Source organism: Lepus europaeus, chromosome 6 (assembly GCF_033115175.1).
Source record: "Lepus europaeus isolate LE1 chromosome 6, mLepTim1.pri, whole genome shotgun sequence".
In the NCBI taxonomy this organism is placed as follows: domain Eukaryota; kingdom Metazoa; phylum Chordata; class Mammalia; order Lagomorpha; family Leporidae; genus Lepus; species Lepus europaeus.
This window is the reverse complement of record NC_084832.1, coordinates 89,969,076-89,993,386: the sequence shown is the minus strand read 5'-3', so window position 1 is coordinate 89,993,386 and position 24,311 is coordinate 89,969,076. Positions and strand designations below refer to the sequence as shown.

Here is a 24,311-nt window from a genome sequence, read left to right as displayed (position 1 = left end):
CCGTACTCATTAAAATTGCTGGGTACCTGATAGAAATTTAAAAAAGCTTTTCAATTAATGTATAAATTAATTAGTTTTAAAGATGGTCACCAAATAATTCCTGTTCTCATATAAATTTATTAATTTGTACTTCAAAGCCTTCCAAGGATTCTTCAGTTATAAAAATAGATAAATAAATACATATTTTTATTGAGAGAAGTAGGTATAACGTTCACTTTTTCCATTTTTTTTCACTTTTTCTAGGTTTACTTTTTTTTTTTTTAGAAAACATGGCTTTTTTTGGATAACTGTGTGTGTTTTCCTTTGAAATTTATGTTCACTGTTTACCTCTTCTCCTTTTTTTCCCCTAAGGCTGAGGGACAGAGAGTGAGCGAGAGTGAGCAAGAGTGAGAGAGTGTTTCATCTCTTGGTTCACTCCTCAAATGTTGGTGATGACCTGGGCTGGGCCAGGCTGAAGGGCGGAGCCTAGAACTCTATCCACATCACCCATGTGGTTGCAGGGGCCCAAGCACTTGGGCCATCTTCCCCTGCTTTCCCAGGCACACCAGCTCAGACACAAAGCAACCAGGACTCAAACTGCTGCTCATATGGGATACTGTTGTTTCATCTGGCAGCTTAACCTGCTGTGCCACAATGCTGGCCCCACTGGTTTACATATAATGATGAATATGAAGTTACCTGACTTTAAAATTAAGAAGAGAAATTAGAATAATGTATCCAGTAAAAGTCCACTGTTCTGTTCATTGGAGGGTCATATAATAATTCTAGAAGGCCTTATTAAATGAAAAGTGCTAAACTTACATTTGACTTCATATTTTTCTGCAACTATTATTTAATATATTATTTAAATAAAATTTAAATATTAAATAATAAATTATTTAAATAAAAGTATATTATTTAATATACTCATATACTGATGGCATATTCAACAACTAGATTTAGTTGCACTTTACTTATCAAAGTATCAAAGCCATATAAATCCTTACTGAAAAGACATGGAGGAAAGTGAATCCCTTACATGCAAAACAAGTGGATTGAATGCGTTTTATGTGCAAGGTTCTGTGCTAAGAACCAAGGCTAAATAAATGAGTGGCACACAGCTCACAGCTTGTTGAGGTTCAGACTCCATCAAAGAGAGACACACATGGACTTAGTTTCAGGCAATCTGTTAAATGCTGTGATTGAAGAAGCATGGGCCAGCATTCATGAAGAGTCCTGATAAGGAATGCATGGTCCATCTTTGGGGGTCAGGAACAGTATCAGGGGAAGACAACATCTGGGCTGACCTTGCAGAAAGAATTCACAGCTGCCTGATGAGGGCAGGAGGCACTCCAGGTGAAAGGAACAGCCTGGGCAAAGGCCTGGAGGGGACGTTCCATCTCCAGTTTAGTCCAAGAGTATAGACACGAAATGTTTACATTTAAATATGATTTTCATATCAAAGGAAACTCTTCTTCAAGTGATAACACGCCCATAATTACTGAATTTGTAATGAATCCTTTAACTTTTATTAGTATTCTACGTTTTATAAGCTCACTGGACACTGAGGAGAACTGAGGAAGTAATCATTTCATGAAGCAGAGATCTTTAAGTAGAACTGAAATTGTACCTTTTTAATAAGAACAGAGCTATGTGGCACAATACTGTGTGTAATGAAAGACTTCAGAACAAAGAAAGTTAATGGTTTTATAACTTGATTAAGTTTATTAAATTGGCTTAGAATTTTAAGTGAAAACATCATTGAATTCTTCCTTACATACAATATGCCTCATTAATAAATAGTTGTTTTACCCTTATGATAGCATTAATTTAAGAAAACAACATTTAAAAACAAATATTAGGAAATGAGTGTTTAGCCTAATGTTTAAGATGATGTCCCGCATCAGAGTACTGGGTTCAAATCCTGGCTCTGGCTCCCCACTCCAGCTTTCTGCTCCTGCAGACCATGGGAGGGGAGGTAGCAGTGAGGGCTCAAATAGTTGGGTTCCTGTCACCTACCTGGAAGACTCCGATCGAGTGGCCAGCTCTTGGCTTTGGCATAGCCTAGTCTTGGCCATTGCAGGCATCTGGGCAGTGAACCAGGAAATAGCTCTGTGTCTGCCTGTCTGCCTTTCAAATAAATACAAAATAATTGAAAAGACCTCACAGAATCCTGGGGCAGATGTTTGGTGCAGCGGTCAAGCCACCACTGGGATGCTCACATCCCAGGGTGGGAGTCCTGGCTTTGCTTTCCATACAGCTTCCTGCGGGTGCACATCCTGGGTGACAGCAGGTGACGGCTCAGTTCCTTGGGTCCCTGACACCCACACGGGGCACGTCCTCTGGATTGAGTTCTAGGCTCCTGGCCTTGGCCTGGCACAGCCCTGGCTGTTGCATGCATTGGGCAACAACTATCTCTCAGTTTCTCTCTTCTCTTCAAATAAATAAAATAAAATTTTAAAATTTCAAAATCCTTTATGAAAGGTCCATGCATAATGTGATTTGGCAAATGCCAGGAACTTCAAGGAGTTTGTGGAAAATTTGTATTATCGTTAATCCCATTTTTCTGCTTTTTGAAGCCCCCTCATGCAGTATTGTAGAGAAAGTAATGGACAGAAAGCACAAAATCATGATTAAGTTTGTGCTACTGCTTTCACAGCATGATCTGTATATTTGGCTTTACTTTATTAGCCTGACATTAATGAGCCTTATCTGTATTAAAAATTAATTAGAAAAAGATAGAATAGAACAGAATAGAATAGAAAAGGTTAAAGACCAAGCTTGAAAGCTCCTTGAGCAGACAAAGTCAGTGAATCCAAGCAAGTGAAACTTAGACTACTTCTTATAAACACCTTTGATATTCATAAAGGAAACTTAGGTTGGCTTCCAAAAGGGTGTAAAAAATCACTTTTAACTAATCCTCTGCTGCCTGGAAGCCTCCACTCTCTAATAATCAGTCATCGCAACACAGGTCTTATACGAGTATATACATATATAATATGTAATTATATACAATACATATTACATATTATAATCATATATAATATTCATTATGTACTATATAAATATATATTATATATACCATATAATATAATTATATAGTATACACAATATATTGTATATTATGCATTATATTATATATGTATTCTATATAATATATATTATATACATAATATATCATGTTATATATGTATTGTATTATATAATATAATATATTATATTATACATGTATTATATACACTATATTATGTTATATATAATATATAAAATATATGATATATAATTGTATAATATATGTTATATACAACATACACTGTATATATTATATTGTATACATATTATATATGTATTGTATTATGTAATATATATTACATATTATATAATATATTATATAACATAATACATAATACACAATATATAATATATTATAAACAATACATAATATATAAATTATATACAATGTAACATAATATTCATCATATAATATATTTATTATATAATATATAAACTATATAATATATTATAAAATATAATATATACTATATAATACAATATAATGTATTATATATAAAATATATTGAATATATTATATATTAGATATGTATTATATTATACATTATGTCTTAATATTATATATTATATATAATTATATGCATATGTATGCATACATATGTACATAGTAATATATTACAATATATAGTATATAATATGTATTATATACTATACATATATAACAATATACAATATAATCATATAATTATAATATATAATATATTATATATTGTATACAATATATATTTATATATAACATATTTATATAACATATAATATATAATATAAATACATTATATTATATAATAAAATACATTATATTTATTAAATACATTATAATATATAATACATATTGTAGAATATATACTATACAGTATATATATGATGTATAATACATAATTATATAAATATATGTGACATATATATTTATTTATTTATTTAGGAGGTAGAGTTATGGACAGAGAGAGGGAGAGACAGAGAGAGAGGTCTTCCATCTACTGTTTCACTCCCTAAATGGCTGCAACTGCCAGAGCTGAGCTGATCCAAAGCTAGGAGCCAGCAGCTTCTTCCAGGTCTCCCACGTGGGTGCAGGGACCCAAGGCCTTGGGCCATCTTCCACTGCTTTCCCAGGACATAAACAGAGAGCTGGATCAGAAGAGGAGCCAGGACTAGAACCAGTGTGCATATGGGACGCCAGTGCCACAGGCAGAGGCTTAGCCTACTGCGCCACAGAGCCAATCCCCTAATTTGGTTTTAGTATCAAGCTAACGCAGGCCTTCTAAAATGAATTTGGAAGAATTATCTCTTATTCTTTTAGAATAAAAAGATTTATGCTATTTTTTATTTAACATTATGTAGAATTCAGCAATGAAGTCATCTGTTCCCAAGCTTTTTGTTGATGGGAGATTTTTTATTAGTGATTAGAATGTTGCTACTCATTATTGGTTTGTTTAGATATTTCATTTATTCACGGTTAATACTTGGTAAAGGTGTATGAGACCAGGGATTTGTCCATTTTTTTCTAGGTTATAATTATTGTTTATACTTGTTCATAATAATGGCTAATAATTCTTTTATTTCTATAGCATCAGTTTTCACCTCTGAAATTATTTATTTAAATCTTCTGTTTTGTTCTTAGTTCATCTAGCTCATTTTGCTTATGAGAGAGAGAGAGAGAGACAGAGAGAAAGGTCTTCCTTCTGTTGGTTCATCCCCTAAATGGCAGCTACAGCCGGCGCGCTGTGCTGATCCAAAATCAGGAGCCAGGTGCTTCCTCCTGGTCTCCCATGCAGGTGCAGGGCCCAAGGACTTGGGCCATCCTCCACTGTCCTGCCGGGCCACAGCAGAGAGCTGGACTGGAAGAGGAGCAACTGAGACTAGAACCTGGAGTGTCGGTGCCACAGGTGGAGGATTAGCCTAGTGAGCCGCGGCACCGACCTGCTTATGTTTTCAATTAAGACCCTTTTCAAGAAACTCTTTGTTTCATTTTTTGGTATAGATTTTTATTTTCTATTTCACTTATTTCTACTTAGAGTTTTTTTCCTTATACTTACTCTGGGTTTCATTTGCCCTTATTTTTCTAATTCCTTAAAGTGCAGTGATAAATCATTTGAGATCTTTCTGATGTTTTGATGTAAGCACTGATTGTAATTAACTTCCCTCTTAGTACTGTTTTTGCTGTTTTGTATGCCATTTTCCATTTCCATTTCTTTAAAGAAATTTTAAAATCTTCTTAATTTCTTCCTTGACCCATTGGTTGTTGAGGTGTAAAGGCATTCAATTTCCATATGTTTATGTTGTTTCCCAAATTTTTTTTGTTACTGATTTCTAGTAACAAATTGGGGTCAGAAAAGATACTCAGTATGTTTTCTATTCTTAAAAATTTGTTGAGACTTATTTTGTGAATGACCATATGATCCATCCTGAAGAATGATCCATGTACTGTTAAGAATATGTATACTGCAAATGTTGGATGGAATGTTCTGTAAATGTCTATTACATTCAGTTGATCTAGGGTGCGATTTAACCCTGCTGTTTCTTTATTTATTTTTCTGTCTGTATGATCTGTCCATTTCTGAAAGTGGGAAGCTCAAGCTCCCTACTACTATTGTAGTAGAGTCAATATCTCAATTCAAGTTGACTAACATTTGATTTATGTATTTGGGTGCTCTGATATTGGATATTAAATTCCTCTTTCTAGTTTGAACAATTGACCACTAGGTTGTGATCTTCCTTGACTTTTTATATTGCAATTGATTTAAAGTCTATTTTATTTGACAGATGTATTAATACTCATGCTTTCCTTTGGGATGCATTTGCATGGACTGTCTTATTCCATTCCTTCACTTCCAGTCTACCCATGTCCTTAGAAGGGAAGAGAGTGTCTTGTAAGTATCATATGGTTATGCTTTGTTTTTCTTCATTCAGCAACTGGATGTTTTTAAAAAAGATTTATTTATTTGACAGGCAGAGTTAGAGAGAGAGATAGAGTGAGCGAGCTCTTCAGTTCTCTGGTTAACTCCCCAAATGGCCACATCAGCTGTATTTGGGGTAGGCTGGAGCCAGGAGCATCTTCCACTGCTTTCCCAGGCAGTTAGTAGGGAGCTGAATGGGAAGTGGAGCAGCCAGGACTCGAGCCAGCCCCCTTAGAGGATACCGGCTTTACATGCAGTGGCTTAACTTGCTGGGCTACAATGTGCATTCCAATGATATATTTTGAATTGAATAAATTAACCCATTTACTAGTAAGATAATTATTTATAGGTAAGATCTTACTACAGCTGTTATATTTGCTTTTTAGTTTTATTATTGTTCCTTTCTTTCTCCCTCTTTCATGAGTTTACTTAATGGTGTGCTTTGATTACTTATTATTTTTGTAGATTTTTGCTTTGTGATTACCAAAGGCCTACAAAGTTGCACTTTCATTACAACAAGCTATTTTCAAATAATAGCAACTTGAAGTTGAATGTAAAAGTAGGAAAATAAATAAAAAGAAAGACAAAGAACTATACACCTGTACTCTCTGCCTTCCCGCATTTTGAATTTTTAATGTCTCATATTACATGTTTCTATAATGACTGCCTGTTAACATACTAATGTGTTCTTATTTTTAATGGCTTTGTTTTTCAGTATTCACATTAAAGATGTGAGTGGTTTATGCATTACGTGTACTCTATTAACACATTCAGAATTTGTCTGTATAGCTACTGCTATCAGAGAGTTTTCTATCACTTCCTTCTTCACTAGTATCTCTTTCTTTCAATTTGAAGAGTTCTTCTAGCATCTCTTTTAAGACAGGTCTGATGGTGATGAATCTGCTCAGCTTCTGCTTGTTTATAATATAAAACATAAACATTTTTCTGTTTATTTCTCCTTCATATGTAAAGGACTACTTTCTTGGCTGGAAGGTTTTCTTTTCCCTCTTTGCTACTGTGAAAGTCTCCTTCCACTCTCTCCTGGTGCGTAAGATTTCTACTGAGAAGTTAGACATCAGCCAAACCAGGACCCCTATATCTTTCTCTAGTTTGGGGAAATTCTCTGTTACATCAGTGAAAATATTTTCTACCCTTTTGGCATTCTCAAGTCCATCTTCAACCCCGATAGTTTGGATATTTACTATTTTCATGCTGTCACAAAGTTCCCAAAGGGTTCTTCATTCTTCTTTTTTTTCTTTCAGCTGTGTATTTTCTAATAGCCGGTCTTTGCACTCATTGATTATTACTCCTGTTTGGTCTGTTATGCTACTAAAGCCTTTTATCACATGGGAAATCTTTAGGCATCCACTTTACAGTACTGATTTTGTTCCTTCTGTCTTGACATTTGCTTCCTAACCTTTAAAAATAAACTGTCTTAAAAGGGTGCCCATTTTCCTTCCAGTTAATAATATAAAAAGACTCCACTGATATGTTCAGATTCCCAGGACCCTTAGATCTTTAGACATGTGCTAAATGGTTACATAATTTACAAAAGTGTCTTGAACTTGATGGAGCTTATGTTGAGAAATAAAGTGTTGTGATTGATCACTGATCATGAACTGCCTCTGTTGTAGCTGTGGATCAAAGAGCTAGCAGAGAAACTTGTACTTTAATGCGTGTGCTCAGAGTTAACAGACTGGTAACAGAAATCTGAAACGTATTGTTGGAGGACTGGTGTTATTTAACTAAATCATGATAGCTGAAATTTGTGCTTATCAGAGACACACAGGACAAGGATTGCCTGTATTTTCCTCTCTGACATTAATAGGGAATACATCTTTACCTTGATGATAATGTAATTTTGTAAATACAGAAAAACATTTTGAAAATTCCTTGATATGACAGGTTCGACTACTATCACTTCTATGTGGCTATTACGGATATCCTGAAACTTAACCATGGGTCAGAAAACCAGGACTTCATTTCTAATCCTAGCACTAATGTGCCACATAACATGAGAAATCACGTAAATGCCTTTGGACTTGGGGCCCACATTGAGGTGCAGAGGGGTAAGTCACTGCTTGTGATACTGGAGTGCTGGTTCCAGTCTTGGCTGCTTCACTTCCAATCTAGCTTCCTGCTAATAATGTGCATGAGAAGGCAACACATGACGGGCCAAGTATTTGGATCCTGGTCACTCGTGTAGGAGACCATGATGGAGTTCCTGACTCTTACTTCTGCCTGGCCCAGACCTGCCTGCTGCAGACATCTGGGAAGTGAACCAGCAGATGCAAGGTCTGTCTCTGTCTCTGCCTCTCCCTCTCTCTCTATATTGCTCTGCCTTTCAAATAAATAAATAAATCTTTAAAAAATAAAAAGCTCATGTTTTAATTTTTATCTTGTGATTCAATTCATGCACTTTATTAAGTCTCCTCATAATTCTTTAATTAATAACTTTAATTAAAATATTTCGGGCTTTCCCTGTACTCTCCCATGGCACCCTGTGGTGCTATTTTCTATGGTCAACATAACATAAGAATTAGAGAATTCATACCATAATGGTTCATAAATGTTTTGGAATTCTTGAGAAAAGTTACTTTATCTAATTAGCCTATTCATGGGCCAGGTGCACGCAAACACTGTGGAGCTGGACTCACCCACTTTCAACCTGCCTGTGACCTCCCCTTCTGAGTTGCGAGCATTTACAGTCACGTTCTGGGTCGACTGGAGGAGCAGAGATGAGTCCTAGGAAGGAAATCACAGAATTAGCAAAGGAGATGCTATTTTTAATGTTCATATCACTTATAAACTTAGGACTTCAATAAAATAAATTTCTGTATAGTCACAGACCCTGGGAGCCTATTAAATTTGTTGCTAAAGCCATTAAAAATTTTGAGCTATGTTAAGGGAGTAAATGTTATCAACTTTTCCATAAACTATAACTTTATGGGCTTATTATGATTTTGTGCACTGGTTACAACGTGCCAAGTCTGTTCTCAAGGTAAAGATCTAAAATGAACAAATTTTAATCAACACTCTTTTTTTTTTTCCCAAGGAATTCAAATTCTATTTCTGGTTATACCCAGGACATGACACATTTTAGAAACATAAATCAGAGAATGGTCAGTTCTCCTATAGGAAACATCATTCAGAGTGGGTTAAGCCGCTGCTTACCAGGACAGCATCTGATATCAGAGAGCTGATTCCAGCCCTGGCTGCTCCACTTCCAATCCAGCTTTCTGGCACCGTGTTTGGGAAAGTGGCAGAAGATGGCCCAAGTATCGGGGACCCTGCCTCCCATTTGGGAGACCAGGATGGAGTTCCTCGCTCCTGGCTTTCACCTGGTGGTCCAGACCTGGCTATTGTGCCCATTTGAGGAATGGACAAATGGGTAGAAGTTCTATCATTCTCTTCCTCTCTGACACCCTACATTTTAAATAAATAAAATCTTAAAACACAAAACTCGGTAATTTGGCTGTTGGAAACAGGTAAGTTTATGGCTCACTCAGTAGAAACTACGTCTCTTCCAAAGTGGTGGGTAATTCTGTGATTTTTTCAGAGGAAAAGAAGTTTAAGACTATATATAAGAGATCAGATTTTTTCTAATTTGCTGTATGGAAACAGATGAATCTATCAGCAATTATTATTTAACAATGTGACCTTTTTATATTTTATTTATTTTATTTTTTTCACTCTTTTTAAACTTTTATTTAATAAATATAAATTTCCAAAGTACAGCTTTTGGATTATAGCGGTTTTTTCCCCCCATAACCTCCTTCCCACTCACAACCATCCCATCTCCCACTCCCTCTCCTATCCCATACATATCAAGATTCATTTTCAATTATCTTTATATACAGAAGATCAATTTAGTATATACTAAGTAAAGATTTCAACAGTTTGCGCCCACACAGATACACAAAGTATTTTTTTTAACTTTTAATTAATAAATATAAATTTCCAAAGTACAATTTTTGGATTATAGTGGCTTTTCCCCCCATAACCTTCCTCCTACCTGCAACCATCCCATTTCCCACTCCCTCTCCCATCCCATTCACATCAAGATTCATTTTTTTTTGACAGGCAGAGTGGAAAGTGAGAGAGAAAGAAACAGAGAGGGAGGTCTTCCTTTTTGCCGTTGGTTCACCCTCCAATGGCTGCTGCGGCCGGCGCATCTCGCTGATCCGAAGCCAGGAGCCAGATGCTTCTCCTGGTCTCCCATGCGGGTGCAGGGCCCAAGCACTTGGGCCATCCTCCACTGCCTTCCCGGGCCATAGCAGAGAGCTGGCCTGGAAGAGGGGCAACCGGGATAGAATCCGGCGCCCCAACTGGGACTAGAACCCGGTGTGCTGGCGCCGGAAGGTGGAGGATTAGCCTGTTAAGCCACGGCGCCGGCCTCTTTTCTTTTCATAATACACATTTTCTTTTTTAACTTTTATTTAATAAATATAAATTTCCAAAGTACAGTTTATGGAGTACAATGGCTTTTTCCCTCCTATAACTTCCCTCCCACCCGCAACCCTCCCATCTCCCACTCTCTCTCCCATTCCATTCACATCAAGATTCATTTTCAATTCTCTTTATATACAGAAGATCAATTTAGTATAAATTAAGTAAAGATTTCAACAGTTTGCACCCACACTGAAACACAAAGTATAGAGTACTGTTTGAGTACTAGTTACACCATTAATTCACATAGTACAACACATTAAGGACAGAGATCCTACATGAGGAGTAAGTGCACAGTGACTCCTGTTGTTGACTTAATAAATTGACACTCTTGTTTATGGCGTCAGTAATCACCCTAGGCTCTAGTCATGAGTTGCCAAGGCTATGGAAGCATTCTGAGTTCACCAACTCTGACCTTATTTAAACGAGGTCATCAAGTGGAAGTTCTCTCCTCCCTTCAGAGAAAGGTACCTCCTTCTTTGATGGCCTGTTCTTTCCGCTGGAATCTCACAGAGATGTTTCATTTAGGTTATTTTTTTTTTTCCCCAGAGTGTCTTGGCTTTCCATGCCTGAAATACTCTCATGGGCTCTTCAGCCAGATCCGCATGCCTTAAAGGCAGATTCTGAGGCCAGAGTGCTGTTTAGGACATCTGCCATTCTATGAGTCTGCTGTGTATCCTGCTTCTCATGTTGGATTGTTCTCTCCTTTTTAATTCTATCAGTTAGTATTAGCAGACCCTAGTCTTGTTTATGTGATCCCTTTGACTCTTAATCCTATCATTATGATGAATTATGAACTGAAAATGATCACTTTGACTAGTGAGATGGCATTGGTACATGCCACCTTGTTGATATTGAATTGGAATCCCCTGGCACGTTTCTAACTCTAGCATTAGGGGTAAGTCTGATTGAGCATGTGCCTAACTGTACATCTCCTCCCTCTCTTACTTGTGTTTGCATTGTTAGCAAATAATTATCAGGATAATAAAAGTTAGCACTTTAACAACACTTTTAGCACTGACCATCTCATTTGTCTACCTAATGAAGTAGGTAGCATTCTCCCTGGTATGGAAGTGAAGAAATGCAGCTCAGGGAGAATAAATCACAGGCAGCTCTTTAGGTGCCATCTTCCATGTTATTTGCTATCATCTTCTGGAAAGGTGGGGCTCAGGCAGAGCTGTGAGATCCACTCCCACACCTGGACAAAGTTAGCTCTTCTGGAATTCACCCTGCTTGTCTGATCAGATAGGTACTCCCGAAGCTGTTTCCTTTTCTGCCTTGCACTGTAGAGGTTGGAACGGCTAAATGCTTGCTTTCCCAGTATGTCTTGCAAGTAGGGGTGCCCATGTGACATGATTCCGGCCCTTGAACTGTAAGCTGAGGCCTGTCAGGGTAGGACTGGGGTTTCTGGGCATGCTTTTTGCTTTCCTGGTAAAAGGGACACTTGCACTTGCTGTACATTACCCAGCCACATGCCTGGCCTTTGCTCATCTGGAGACAGCAAGGGGAAGATATGAGGACTGCAGGACATGGGCCTGATACAGCTGAGTGCTGAGTTGATGATGAACTTGCCCACTCCATTTTGCTTTATGAGAATAAAAGTTCCCACAGTCTGAGGACACCTAGTCTGAAATGCTTAGGACCAGTAATATTACAGCACATTTTGGATTTTGGAACATTTGCATACACATAATGAAACATCTTAGGGACAGGACCCAAGTCTAGATGTGAAATTCATCTATATTTCATATACACTTTGTACATAGAGCCTGAAGATAATTTCATAAGAGGGACTCCAAAAATTCATGGAAAATGGTACTAAAAACTGAAATATATTTATGGTTTTTTTCATGCACATTTTCCATGAACTTTTTGAAGTTTCCTTGAACAATACTTTAATAATTTTGTGCCAGAAGCTAAGTTTTGTGGTGTTGAATTTCCCATTTGTGGTTCATGTTGATGTTCAAAAAGTTTTGGAGTTTGGATTCTTGGGCTAGGGATGCTCAACCTGTATCAAATTATGGCACTCATCAAAGGGCGTACCTTTCTTTGAAGGGAGGAGAGAACTTTCACTTTGAATATGGCCTTGTCTAAATAAGATCGGAGTTTGTGAACTGAAGAGGCTTCCATAGCCTTGGCAGCTCATGACAAGAGCCTCGGGTGATTACTGACGCCATAAATAAGAGTGTCAATTGTTAAATCAACAACGGGAGTCACTGTGCACTTACTCCCCATGTAGGATCTCTGTCCTTAATGTGTTGTACTATGTGAATTAACGGTGTAACTAGTACTCAAATAGTACTCTATACTTTGCGTGTCTGTGTGGGTGCAGTCTGTTAAAATCTTTACTTAGTATATACTAAGCTGATCTTCCCTATATAAAGATAATTGAAAATGAATCTTGAAGAATGAGATGGGAAAGAGAGTGGGAGATGGGATGGTTGCAGGTGGGAGGGAGGTTATGAGGGGAAAAGCCAAACTTGTACTTTGGAAATTTATATTTATTAAATAAAAGTTGGAAAAAAAACAAATTCTGGCACTAGTAGCTGGATATTCTGTTTTGTTTTTTTTAAAGATTTATTTATTTATTTGAAAGTCAGAGTTAGAGAGAAAGAGAGAGAGATCTTCCATCCACTGGTTTACTCCCTAAATGGCTGCAATAGCCAGAGCTGGGCCAATCCAAAGCCAGGAGCAAGGAGTTTCTTCCAGGTTTCTCACCTGGGTGCACAGTTCTGCTGCTCTCTCAGGCACACTGGTAGGGAGCTGGATCAGAAGTAGAGCAGCTGGGACTCGAACCAGTGCCCGTATGGGATGCTGGCTCTACAGGCGTAGGCTTTACCTGCTATGCCACAGAGCTGACCCCATATTCTGTCATTTGTTGTAAAGCTCTCTTAATTGAAATATTGGCAGGTCAGAAACTTCAGTGTATCTACATTAACAAGAAAACAATACACATATTCTCTATTACTTAACAAATCTCATATTAAATTATACTTGTCCTGTAATCTATATTTTAAGAAAACAGTAAAACAATCAAGAGGTACATTAAGGAAAAATTGTAATTTTTTCTCTGTGAAATACAGGAGCATTGTTTCCATTTTAGAAAAGGAAATCAAGAGCTACACATTGTGAATTATTTTTTCTGTTTCCGTTTTCCTAATTAGCTAGTGATGTCCTTTCTCTTTAAGAAACAATGTATTCATCATTTGAAAGGCAGAGTTACAAAGGGAGAGGGAGAAACAGAGAAAGGAGAGAGACAGAGAGAGAGAGAGAGAGAGAGAGAGAGAGAGAGACAGATCTTCAATGTGCTGGTTCACTCCCCATATGGCTGCAACAGCCAGGACTGGCCAGGCTGAAGCCAGGAACTTGGAACCACATGGGTAGCAGGGGCCTAAGCAGGGAGCAGCCAGGACTCAAAGCAGAGCCCATACGGGATACTGTTATCACAGCAGCGACAACCTGCTGTGCCACAACAGGGGCCCTGCTGGTGATGTCCTTTAAAAAATTTATAGCATTTGCAGAATGACAGCAACATAGAAGAAGAACACTTTGTTTTGAATTCTGAATGTATTTATTTGACATAGTGTGACACACAGCACTATTTTAACTTTAGGGAGTAGATAAAAGAGGCAGAGGACATGGTGTCTTTTGTCAACAGTGTGTGGTCCACGTAAGGGGCCATGGGAGAGATGCATGCAGGCCACTAATAATATAAGATGTATTCAGTAGGGCCCACGTATGGATCAAAATTGCCATAAGAATTCTCAATAATCCTCTGTGACTACTTCATACACACACATAATTAATTATTTCAAAGGAACCTAACATGGGACAGGTAGAGACTAATTTAGTCAATGAAGCAACATCCTTAAGAATTCTATCATATAGTATGTGAAAAGTTATATTAGCTGGCATGAAGATGTTCATTATATTCTCTGACCATTCTTTGAATGATGGTGGGATCCATAGGTGTGTCTGCACTTAATAGTCAGTGTCCTCTGTTTATAAACTCATCTATCTGATTGTATGCTTATGAATGTTTACTGCTCTTCTGAAAGATTGTCTTTGGGTTTCATTAATTTTCTCTATTGTTTTAACATTTTCTATTTTACTTTGGATCTCTATTCTTTCATACTTTCTCTTACTTTGCTCTTGTTTTTCTGGTTTTTCAAGGAGGAAACTTAAGACATTTATTTTATTCTTTTCTGACATAGCCACTTATGTCCATAAATTTCCCTCTAAGCACTGCTTTAGCAATGTCTTTCAAATTTGAAATGCTGGTATTTTTAAAATTTTATTCAGTTGGAAATACTCTTTAATTTCCCTTTTGTTTTCTTCTTTGATCCATGGGTTATTTATAAATATTTTACTTAATTTCCAAATATTTGGAAAATTTTCAGATCATTACTGCTATTAAATTTATTGTGGTCAGATAACATGTTTTATGACTTAAATGCTTTTAAATATATTGATATTGTTTTATGACCCCAAACATAATCCGTATTGATAAATGTTCCTTGTGCATCTGATAATAATTTGTGTTCTGTTCTTATTGAGTGGAGTGCTTTGCAAATGTTAATTAGGTCAGATTGATTGATAATATTTAGGTTTATTGCATGTCTGTTTGTTCTACCAATTATTGGGAATATGGTGTTGAAATCTTTGATAGTAAGTGTGGATATTTCCAGTTTTTCTTATATTTCTATCTGTTTTGACTTCACGTATCTTGAAGTTCTGATATAGGTATATAAATGTTTAGTAACTCATACATAAAGGTTGCCAATGTACTCCATTACCATCTGAAATGACTTCTCCGTAGCTCTGAAACCTTTATCTGTTTGCTTTGAAATCCACCTTGTTATTTATATAGCCACTCCAACTTTCCTTTGATTAGTGTTAGTATAGTACATCTTTTATTCCTTTTACTCTAACCCTATTTGTATTTTAATAATTAGGATGTCTTTCTTGTAGGTGGCATATACTTGGGTTTTGCTTTTTTATTCAGTGAGACATTGTCTTTTAATTAGAATGTATCTAGTGATGGATTTCATGTGACTATTGAGATGAGTTGGTTTAAATCTGCCAACTTGCTATTTATTTGTTTCCTATTTATTCCCCCCTTCCTTTAGCTTCTTTTTGGATTAAGTGTAATTAATTATTTAAAATTTCATCTTTTTGGTTGATGTGCTAACTAAACTTTTTTAGTTGTGGCTACTTCAGATTGATATTATACATCTTTAATTTATCATGACCCCTTTTTATCAGTTCATTTATTTTTTTTAAAGATTTTATTTATTTATTTGAGAGGTAGAGTCACAGACAGTGAGAGAGAGAGACAGAGAGAAAGATCTTCCTTCTGTTGGTTCACTCCCCAGATGGCCGCAACGGCTGGAGCTGAGCCAATCTGAAGCCAGGAGCCAGGTGCTTCTTCCTGGTCTCCCATGCGGGTGCAGGGGCACAAGGACTTGGGCCATCTTCTACTGCTTTCCCAGGCCATACCAGAGAGCTGGATTGGAAGTGGAGCAGCCAGGACTAGAACCAGTGCCCATATGGGATACCAGCGCCACAGGCAGAGGATTAACCTACTGTGCCACGTAGCCGGCCCCTATCAGTTCATTTATGATATAAGAACCTTACAATGATATTTTCATTTTCTTTCAGGGTCTTCTTTTTTGCTATTGACATGTTTTATTTTCATCCTTTTATAAACCAAATACGTTGTCATTATTTCTGCTTTAAGCGGTCATGTAGATTCTAAACTGTTTGAAAATTCCTTTTTGTTTAGCCACATATTCACCATTTCTGGCATTTTATTTTTTTGTGAAGATGAACACTTTCATCTGGAATCAGATTTCCTTTGCCTGAAACACACCCTTTAATATTTCTTGCAGTGCTGGTCTGTTGTGATATTTTCTTTCAGTTTTAGTAAGTCTGAGAAAAGTATTTATTTTGGCTTCATTTTTTTGAAAGCTTTTTTTCTAGGTATAGAAGTCTAGTTGAGTTGTTTAATTTTTCTTTTAATATTTTGAAGTTGGTGCTTTGACGTCTTCTGGTCGGCTTGTTCCTTATTAGCAGTTCAGTGCCATCCTTTTCTTTGTTCCTTTGTATATAACACACTGTTTATCTATGGTTGCTTTCAATATTTCCCTTCACCTCTGCTCTTAAGCAATTTGATCATGGTGCATCTTGATGTTGTTTATTCTTGTTTCTTCGGTCTGGTGTTCATCAGACCATGTTTGATCTGTGAATTTAAAGTTTTCATCACACTTGGGACAAATGTCATACTTTTTTTTTTTCTTTCAAATAATATTTTCCCTCCCATCTCTCTCTTTTCCATTGGAGATTCCACTTAGACATACAGAGGGCCACTTCACATGGGGCCTCAGGTCACTGATACATTGTTAATTTTTTCCAGTCTTTTTCTTTTTCCTCTCTTCTGTGCTTCATTTTGGAGAATATCTGTTGCTGTGCCTGCTATCATTCCTGCCCAGTGACATTTTTTTAATTACAGATGCTTTTCATCTCTAGACTAACTTGGGTCTTCTCTGTCTTTCCATCTTTCATGCCTCTCTTTAACGCAGTCATATTTGATGTGTGCGTACAGTTGAAACACAGCTTCCTTGGACTTTGCTTGGGACACAGTAAGTCACTTGGGAAAAGGAAGACACTTTGCAGACTTCTAGATGGTTTGTCAGAATGAGGCAGGGCAGCATTTGTTCTACCGTTGATCTTCTGCCACTCTTGCACCAATGTCCTTCTGTCTCGTGCTGCTGTCCCATGACTTTGGAGTGTCTCCACTCTGGCTGGTGGGAACATGAATTGATCTCAATCTTGTGTGAACTCCAGGGGGTGGGTCCTTCTGGTTCCCTTCTAGGGGTTATTTCCTCAGTCTCAAGGTGCTTCCTCACACACCTGCAGACATGGGGCAGCGGGTGAAGAGTGAAGGGAGCAAGAACTCTGCTGTCTCTGGAGCCCTGGGAACCCCAGCTGCCTTTGCTCCCAGTTACTCTCAACTCTAGGGAGAGGACCTGCCTCTACTTGGTTTCCCTCCCTTGATGTGGCTGGAAACTCTCTCAAGGCAGTGACCTGGGCAAGTCTTTCCTCAGGGACGACTGTCTCTTGAGCTGCCCACTGTCCAATATTTGAAAACCACTGTTTCATGTACTTCCCTCCCCTTTATTAGTTGCTTTATGCAGGAATAAATCTATTCCCTTTCATTTCTGCCCTATAATGATTGGTTTTATTTTTACAATTTTTTTGTGCTTTTAATGAAAACTTCTCAAAAATAGCTGTATCTCATTTCAAGGGAAGTTTTATTGCCACGATTTCTGCTGCATTTCATTTTTGGGCACAGTTACAAATAACAGTTTGAGCATTCCAAAATCGAAAAATCTGAATCCGAAATTCTCCCGAATCTGAAACTGTATGAGAACTGACATGACACACTTGACCTCAGGTAATAGGCTGCAGTTGAAACACAGGTACATAAAGCATGGTATAAAATTACCTTTGGGCTATGTGTATAAAATGAATACAAAAGATAGATGAATTTCATGTTTAGATTTGGGTCACTTTCCTAAGATATCTCATGATGTGGATGCAAATATAAATATTCCAAAACTAAAAAAAAAAAAACCACCCCAAATGTGAAATACTTCTGGTTACAAACATTTCAGATAAGCAATAGTTAACCTGTAAAACCTTTTTGTTTCATCAGTGATAATGACTATGTGCTTGGGTTAATGAGCAGGCTGGACGGCTTTAAACCAGGAATTCCTTTTTGACTTTTTGAGTAATCAGATGTTGGAGGCCAGAGTACCATGTTGAATTTATATAGAAAGAAAGAATTCTCTCAGTCCAGGAATACAGATAAAGGAACTACATGTCAAATTTTGCAATGTCATAAAGAAATTTCTTTTCTGTAGTTTTATGGAAAATTGCTACATCAACTCATCTTTGGAAAGGAACCTGGTAACTAAAATATCAGTGCATACAGAAGTTTCGAGACAGTTTTGTTCTGGGACTGCTATTGTTGGAAAGTCATATTAGTTACAAAATACTGTTAAGCTCTGTTATCACATATCATTCTCAATGTTACTATAACTGTATGCATTGATTGGCACACTCATTAATCCCTCATTGTGAGACTTTAATACATGAGACTTTAATATGTGATTATCTGAGATATTTTGCATAATTTTTCTCTGTTTTTTTTACAAAGCATCCTGGAGATGAAGAAGTCTGATAAGATACAACTGAATGTTATTATTAATTCTCGAATATTAAACTTGCTATCATCTAGCCACCTGTTTTCAGTTGTCAGGACAGTCTGATGTTTTCCGAATTACTTTCCAGTGTGTGGGGAGATCAGCCAACACAATGTTGGAGGGATGAAGACTAAGTCCTAATATCTGAATCATTTACTCATGTCTGATTTCCCTGTCTACAAAAACGTGCATAGACTCCCCATGCTCCTGTCAGGCAGGGCTATCTCACACACCAAGATGCCATCACGGCCAATGTGGTAGACCTGACTAAGCAGAATCAGGTTCATGCACACATCAGCTGAGATTTCAGGTCACTGCCTGCTCTTGTAGCCAGTAAGATATTCCTAACAGTAATCAAAAGCGCCTATAACTACTTGCGCCCTTGGCAAGTGCTTATGAGTAAGCTCCAGGTAGAGCTTGATGAATATTCTGATTTTTAGGTTAGCCCAAGAGTGTTTTACCCTCTAGCAAAACTTTTGTTCCCTTTCTAATTCCCCCATCAGATGTACAGCCCCTGAAGTTAGGAGACACTGAAATATCCTTCCATATTCAGAAGTATGGAAGGAAAATGAAGAAGGTACTCTTCAAATAACAGGTGATTTAAAGTTGGATGAAATGTTTACTTTTTGGGGGGACAGTCCTATTTATCAATAAACTAGTTCAATGTTTATGTCTATTATAAAATTCATAGCATCATATAAAGTAAAAAAAGAAGATATTGCAAAAAATTATTTGAGCTAAATTGTATGAGGGTTCTTCAAGAAGCTCATGGAAAAATGCATATTATGAAAAGACCAGCATGTATTTCAAAATCGTTTAATTTTTTTTGCAAAAACAAAATTATTTTCAAGCTTATTTGTTTATTGGGGAAAGAGAGAGAGAGAGAGAGGTCTGCAGGCCTGCAATAGCAGGAAGCTGGTGTCGGTAGCTAGAGCCAGGAATCAAACTCAGGAACTCCAATGCAGGAGCAAGCTTTTTAACTGCTAAGCACATATCGACTTCCTAAATTCATCTTTTCCATAATTTTTTGAGATATCCTCACATTGGTACTTGGCTACACTTCTCATAAATTCTATGGTGGTAAGTGAAAGTCATCACTTAAAAGTTTCACATCATTTGTTGGTGATTTGAGCCTATTGATGGAGAGTCTTATAGGTAGGATAATAATCTGCAACTAGTAGAATTAATGCTGAAGATATTACTGTGAAACTAATTCAAACTTCTCAGATAACTTTATATGTCTTGAGGTAAATGTATTGAAGTTACTTACACAGATGGAAAACAGCTCAAATTGATTTTGGTCAATATTTTTATTTTTAAAAGCTTTAGTTTATTATGGTCTAAATTACCGAGGGCACCAAATTTAAAGCATGACACAAGTGAAGTCTCTTTAAAAAGCAAAATTAGAGATAAGTTTCACAAGCTAATATTCAGGCTATTAATAAAGGGCATATTGTAAATGTGGGCATATGAGCACACCCTAAGAATAGCCTCTGAAATATATTCAATTTCTGTGCTGAACTATTATTTTGATAATGAACCAATTACTTAAAAATGTCATCAGATTATTCAAGTCTTTTACTTTCTTACCACTCTGGAGTGTATTTCTTTGGCGTACAATGGGAATAAAAATTCCGATTCCCCTTCCAGGCGAAGTCCATCTTTTGTTACATGCAAGTGACCCATTCCTGTCTATTTAAAAAAAGAGAGAAAGACAGATATAAAATAGATGTTTTTTGTTGCTTTCTTTTTCACGTCTCTTAGTATTGATTTAAATTTCTTCACATTCTCACTAGAACTTGTTATTTTGTGGTCTTCGATGATAGCCAGTCCAATGGGAGACTCAGCTGTTTTTATCTGTTTAGCTTCTTTAAGTTTCATACCCACATAAACAATTGTTCACCTGCACTCCCATTTTGAATGTATTGGAAGCACTTATATTCAACAAATTGAATGTTGATCTTCTCTCCCTTCCCCCAGGCTAGAGGGTATTGTCTATTTTTTAGAAAGGAGAGCAGAGCAGTGCAGAGAATGAAGCAGACACTTAAAAGCATTTTCTACAGTGGCAGGTGAATTTCCAGGGCAGAGACAAGTGATCCTAAACAGAAGCACATTCCATGTTGTAGACTTCTTAGGACTCTATCAACAAGTCGCATTCACAAGAACCAAATTAAATGTGTGATTATTCTGCACAGTCTCCTCTCCATGACCCATCACGGTAGTCCTCTTCCCAAGGAGGGAATGGCTGGCTAAGGAAGCTCTAAATGCCGATGGGCGTGGCCATTTCCACCCAGGCAAAGGAGATCCTTGGAGTCCCTTTATTGCATGTGATTCAGAGGATGGCATGATTTGAAGGCCAAGCTCACAGTCGAAAAAGCTTAACTACTGTTTGAATTCACAGAATTCAACCATGCAATTGTAAATCAAGGTTTAAGAAATTAAACCAAGAGTGTAAATATAAAATCCATCATGAAATGGGTAACTAGCAGCATTTTGTTTCTACCAGGAATCTTTTTCCGTCTTAGAGTTAATCAAAGTGAAACTTCAAGATTATAATTCTTATGTGAAAATCTGCTGCTGAATTTCCAGGTTCAAGTAAATAAATGCTAGCAGTTTTGTCAGAAAACAAGCCTAGGCTCTATGGCACAGAGTGCTAAGCATCCGCCTGTGGCACCGGTTGTGTCCCTGTTGCTCTACTTCATTTCTGATCCAGCCCCCTGCTAATGTGCCTGGGAAAGCAGGAGAAGATGGCCCAAGTGCTTGGGCTCTAGCACCTGTGCGGGAGATCCGGAAGCAGCTCCTGGCTCCTGGCTTCGGATGGCCCAGCTCCAGCCATTTGGAGAGTGAACCAGTGGATGAAATACCTTTCTTTCTTTCTCTCCCTCTGTCTGTAACTCTACCTCTCAAATAAACAAATAATATCTTAAAAAACTAACAAACAAAATAAGGCTGATGCTAATCTTAGCCTCTGACAAAGCTAATTTCACCATCAGATTGCCAAAGCTAATTGTCACTGCTTTCCAGTGGTTATTTTTTTTTTATTTGAAAAAATGAGGGAATTGACATAAGATGACCTAGGTATCTTTTCACAATATTCTATGATTTCAATAAAATAAATTTATAACCTTTTACAAAAATAAGTCATCATACAATTCTTGAAAATAAAATACTTTTTGCTCAGCTTTTTAAAAAACTCAAATATAAGGTGTAACTTACAAATACCCTAAATCAAACTTCATTAAATAAGCTTAAATGCAGAAATACAGGTTACCATCTGATGATTCTAAGTTACTATTGCATGTCTGAATTTACTATCCTTTCTTAAACAATACTGAAAATAGAGTAACATGTTAGGGGACTTTATAATTTTGCGCCAAGTTTAAACCAAGCATTCAATTAAAATAATCATGAACAGTTTGTGTGTGTGTGCGTGTGTGCGTGATCAAAGAATCACAGACTGCACACAATCCTGATTAAAACCACCATTCTTACCCAATCTGACTCTTAAACTAATGTTTTTCCATTACTTTATATAAGCTTTGGTCTTTTTTTTTATTTTTATTTTTTGACAGGCAGAGTTAGACAGTGAGAGAGAGACAGAGAGAAAGGTCTTCCTTCCGTTGGTTCACCCCCCAAATGGCTGCAACGGCTGGCACTGCGCAGATGTGAAGCCAGGAACCAGGTGCTTCCTCCTGGTCTCCCATGCGGGTGCAGGGCCCAAGCACTTGGGCCAGCCTCCACTGCACTCCCGGGCCATAGCAGAGAGCTGGCCTGGAAGAGGGGCATCCGGGACAGAATCCGGTTCCCCGACCGGGACTAGAACCTGGGGTGCCGGTGCCACAGGCAGAGGGTTAGCCAAGTGAGCCGCGGCGCCGGCCAAGGTCTTTGTTTTAAACAAATGAGATTGTTAGTATATAGTTTCAAGATGCCACCTCTATTAGCATTCACAGAAAAACAATTATGATCCCAGAAGACAGTAACAGTTTTATATTGCTGGTGGGAGAGGGGAAGTGGGTACATTGACGTGAAAAAGCACATTAACATCGAGGGTAAAACTGCTCCACGTGATAGGAGCGTACTTCTGGTTCAAGCTGATGAATATCACTGTCACAGGGAGAACCTGTGGCTTGTAAACGCCTATGTGGGCCTTGGCCTTCTTTATTTCTCGGTTGCCATCCTATACTTCAGTCACCCATAGAAAAATTATAACAGGAAAAACTCAAGGCATATCCCTGGGATAAAAATTATAGCTACAGCGCTTTTTGTATCTCAGACTCCAGTAATCACAGGGCTCCGGTTGCTAACGGCAGTGATAATGAGGTCCCTCTGCACCTAGAATAACTCCAGGTTTATCGTTCTCCTGCAAATGCAGTCCTAATAACCTCTTGTCATCTTAGAACGAAAACGCCACTGGGTTAGTATGCATTTCTCCTGTCCGTGACCTCCGCTTCAGTCCTTCTCTGTTACAAGAAACATATACATCAAAGATTTCAATTTCGTTTCCAGACTGGAAAGCACTGGTGGAATATAATACCTTGCAGAAAGAAACGACTTGGAAAAATGCCAAGGTTAAAAAAGCCACGCGCCCTATTTTTCTTTTAATCATACTCTCCATCAGTTTGTAAAACAAATGGGAAGCCGAGGCAGGCAGTTTAAAGCATCTGTGTCAGATGAAAGAAAATCTAATGACCCCGCTGTGGGCAGGGCAAGGTAGAGGCAGGGGTGGAGCCGATGAGAGGGGACCAGGCTCAGTCTTGGTGCCGTCAGACTGGTGGAGGCATCACGTGTGTGTGTGTGATGTTCCCAGCCAAGAAGGAAAATCCTTTTCCTAGGAGCCAGACAATATCTGATTGCTTTCCCTTCTCACAGGTTGCTTTCTTGGGCGGAGATGTGTCCTTTTCACAACTGGTTTCACGAGAAGTGGAGACCTGCAGGGGTGATTCTCAGGGAGTGGAGCAAACCTGCCACCAAGCCGAGTGAGTGAGGCGTCCTCCTGGTGTGGGGCAGTGTCATGCCAGCCTCTTAGTGATGCAGGGAAGCAAAGCCGGCTGATGAACGCAGGCCCCTTCAGTGCCCTCCTGAAGCAGGACAGAAAGAGTGGGCATTCTGCTTGTTCATACGATTACTGCTACAAGGTACTTTTTGTCAACCCTTCATCCAGTCTGATAGCCCTCATTTGTAAAATACGGAACATTTTGGCTGGGGCTCCATTTGATCTCTTACACTGTGTCAAGGACTGACACAGGCGGACAGAACTTCAGTGCAAGTCTCACATGTCTTCTTTTATGAAGAAACTTACAAAGTGCAACCCAGTTCAACATGTGTGCTGCTGAGAGATGGATAATGAGATGGGCAGCTTCAAAGAGAGGCTCACTTCTTGGGTGTACGATCTCATTCAGACTCACTTCTTCTGTTTGTGTTTCCCCAGACAAGGAACAGAACCTCCCAATCCACATCCGAATGACACAGTACAAGAAAGAAGGCGAGGTCTGGGGAAAGGATTCATGCTGTATTCTCCAGAGCATCTGAACTTTCCATGACCCTGGGAAACGTGTCTGCAAACCCACCTGCAAAGCGGACTTACCTGCGGCCTGACAGATGCTTGGTACAGATCATCAGGTAAGTTCATTTAGGTAGGGGAGATTTTTTG

At 38.0% G+C, this 24,311-nt stretch overlaps 1 protein-coding gene across 2 annotated transcripts in view; it reads right to left on the bottom strand.

Annotated features, from left to right (window-relative positions):
* SGCG (sarcoglycan gamma) overlaps positions 1-24,311 on the bottom strand; it is a 93,106-nt gene that overhangs the window by 29,538 nt on the left and 39,257 nt on the right. For both annotated transcript variants that reach the window (XM_062195409.1, XM_062195410.1), the window contains exons 3-4: positions 20,252-20,353; positions 8,603-8,690 (exon numbers count right to left, since the gene is read on the bottom strand). In XM_062195409.1, the coding sequence (XP_062051393.1) occupies positions 8,603-8,690; positions 20,252-20,353 (190 nt within the window). The remainder of the gene's footprint in view (positions 1-8,602; positions 8,691-20,251; positions 20,354-24,311) is intronic.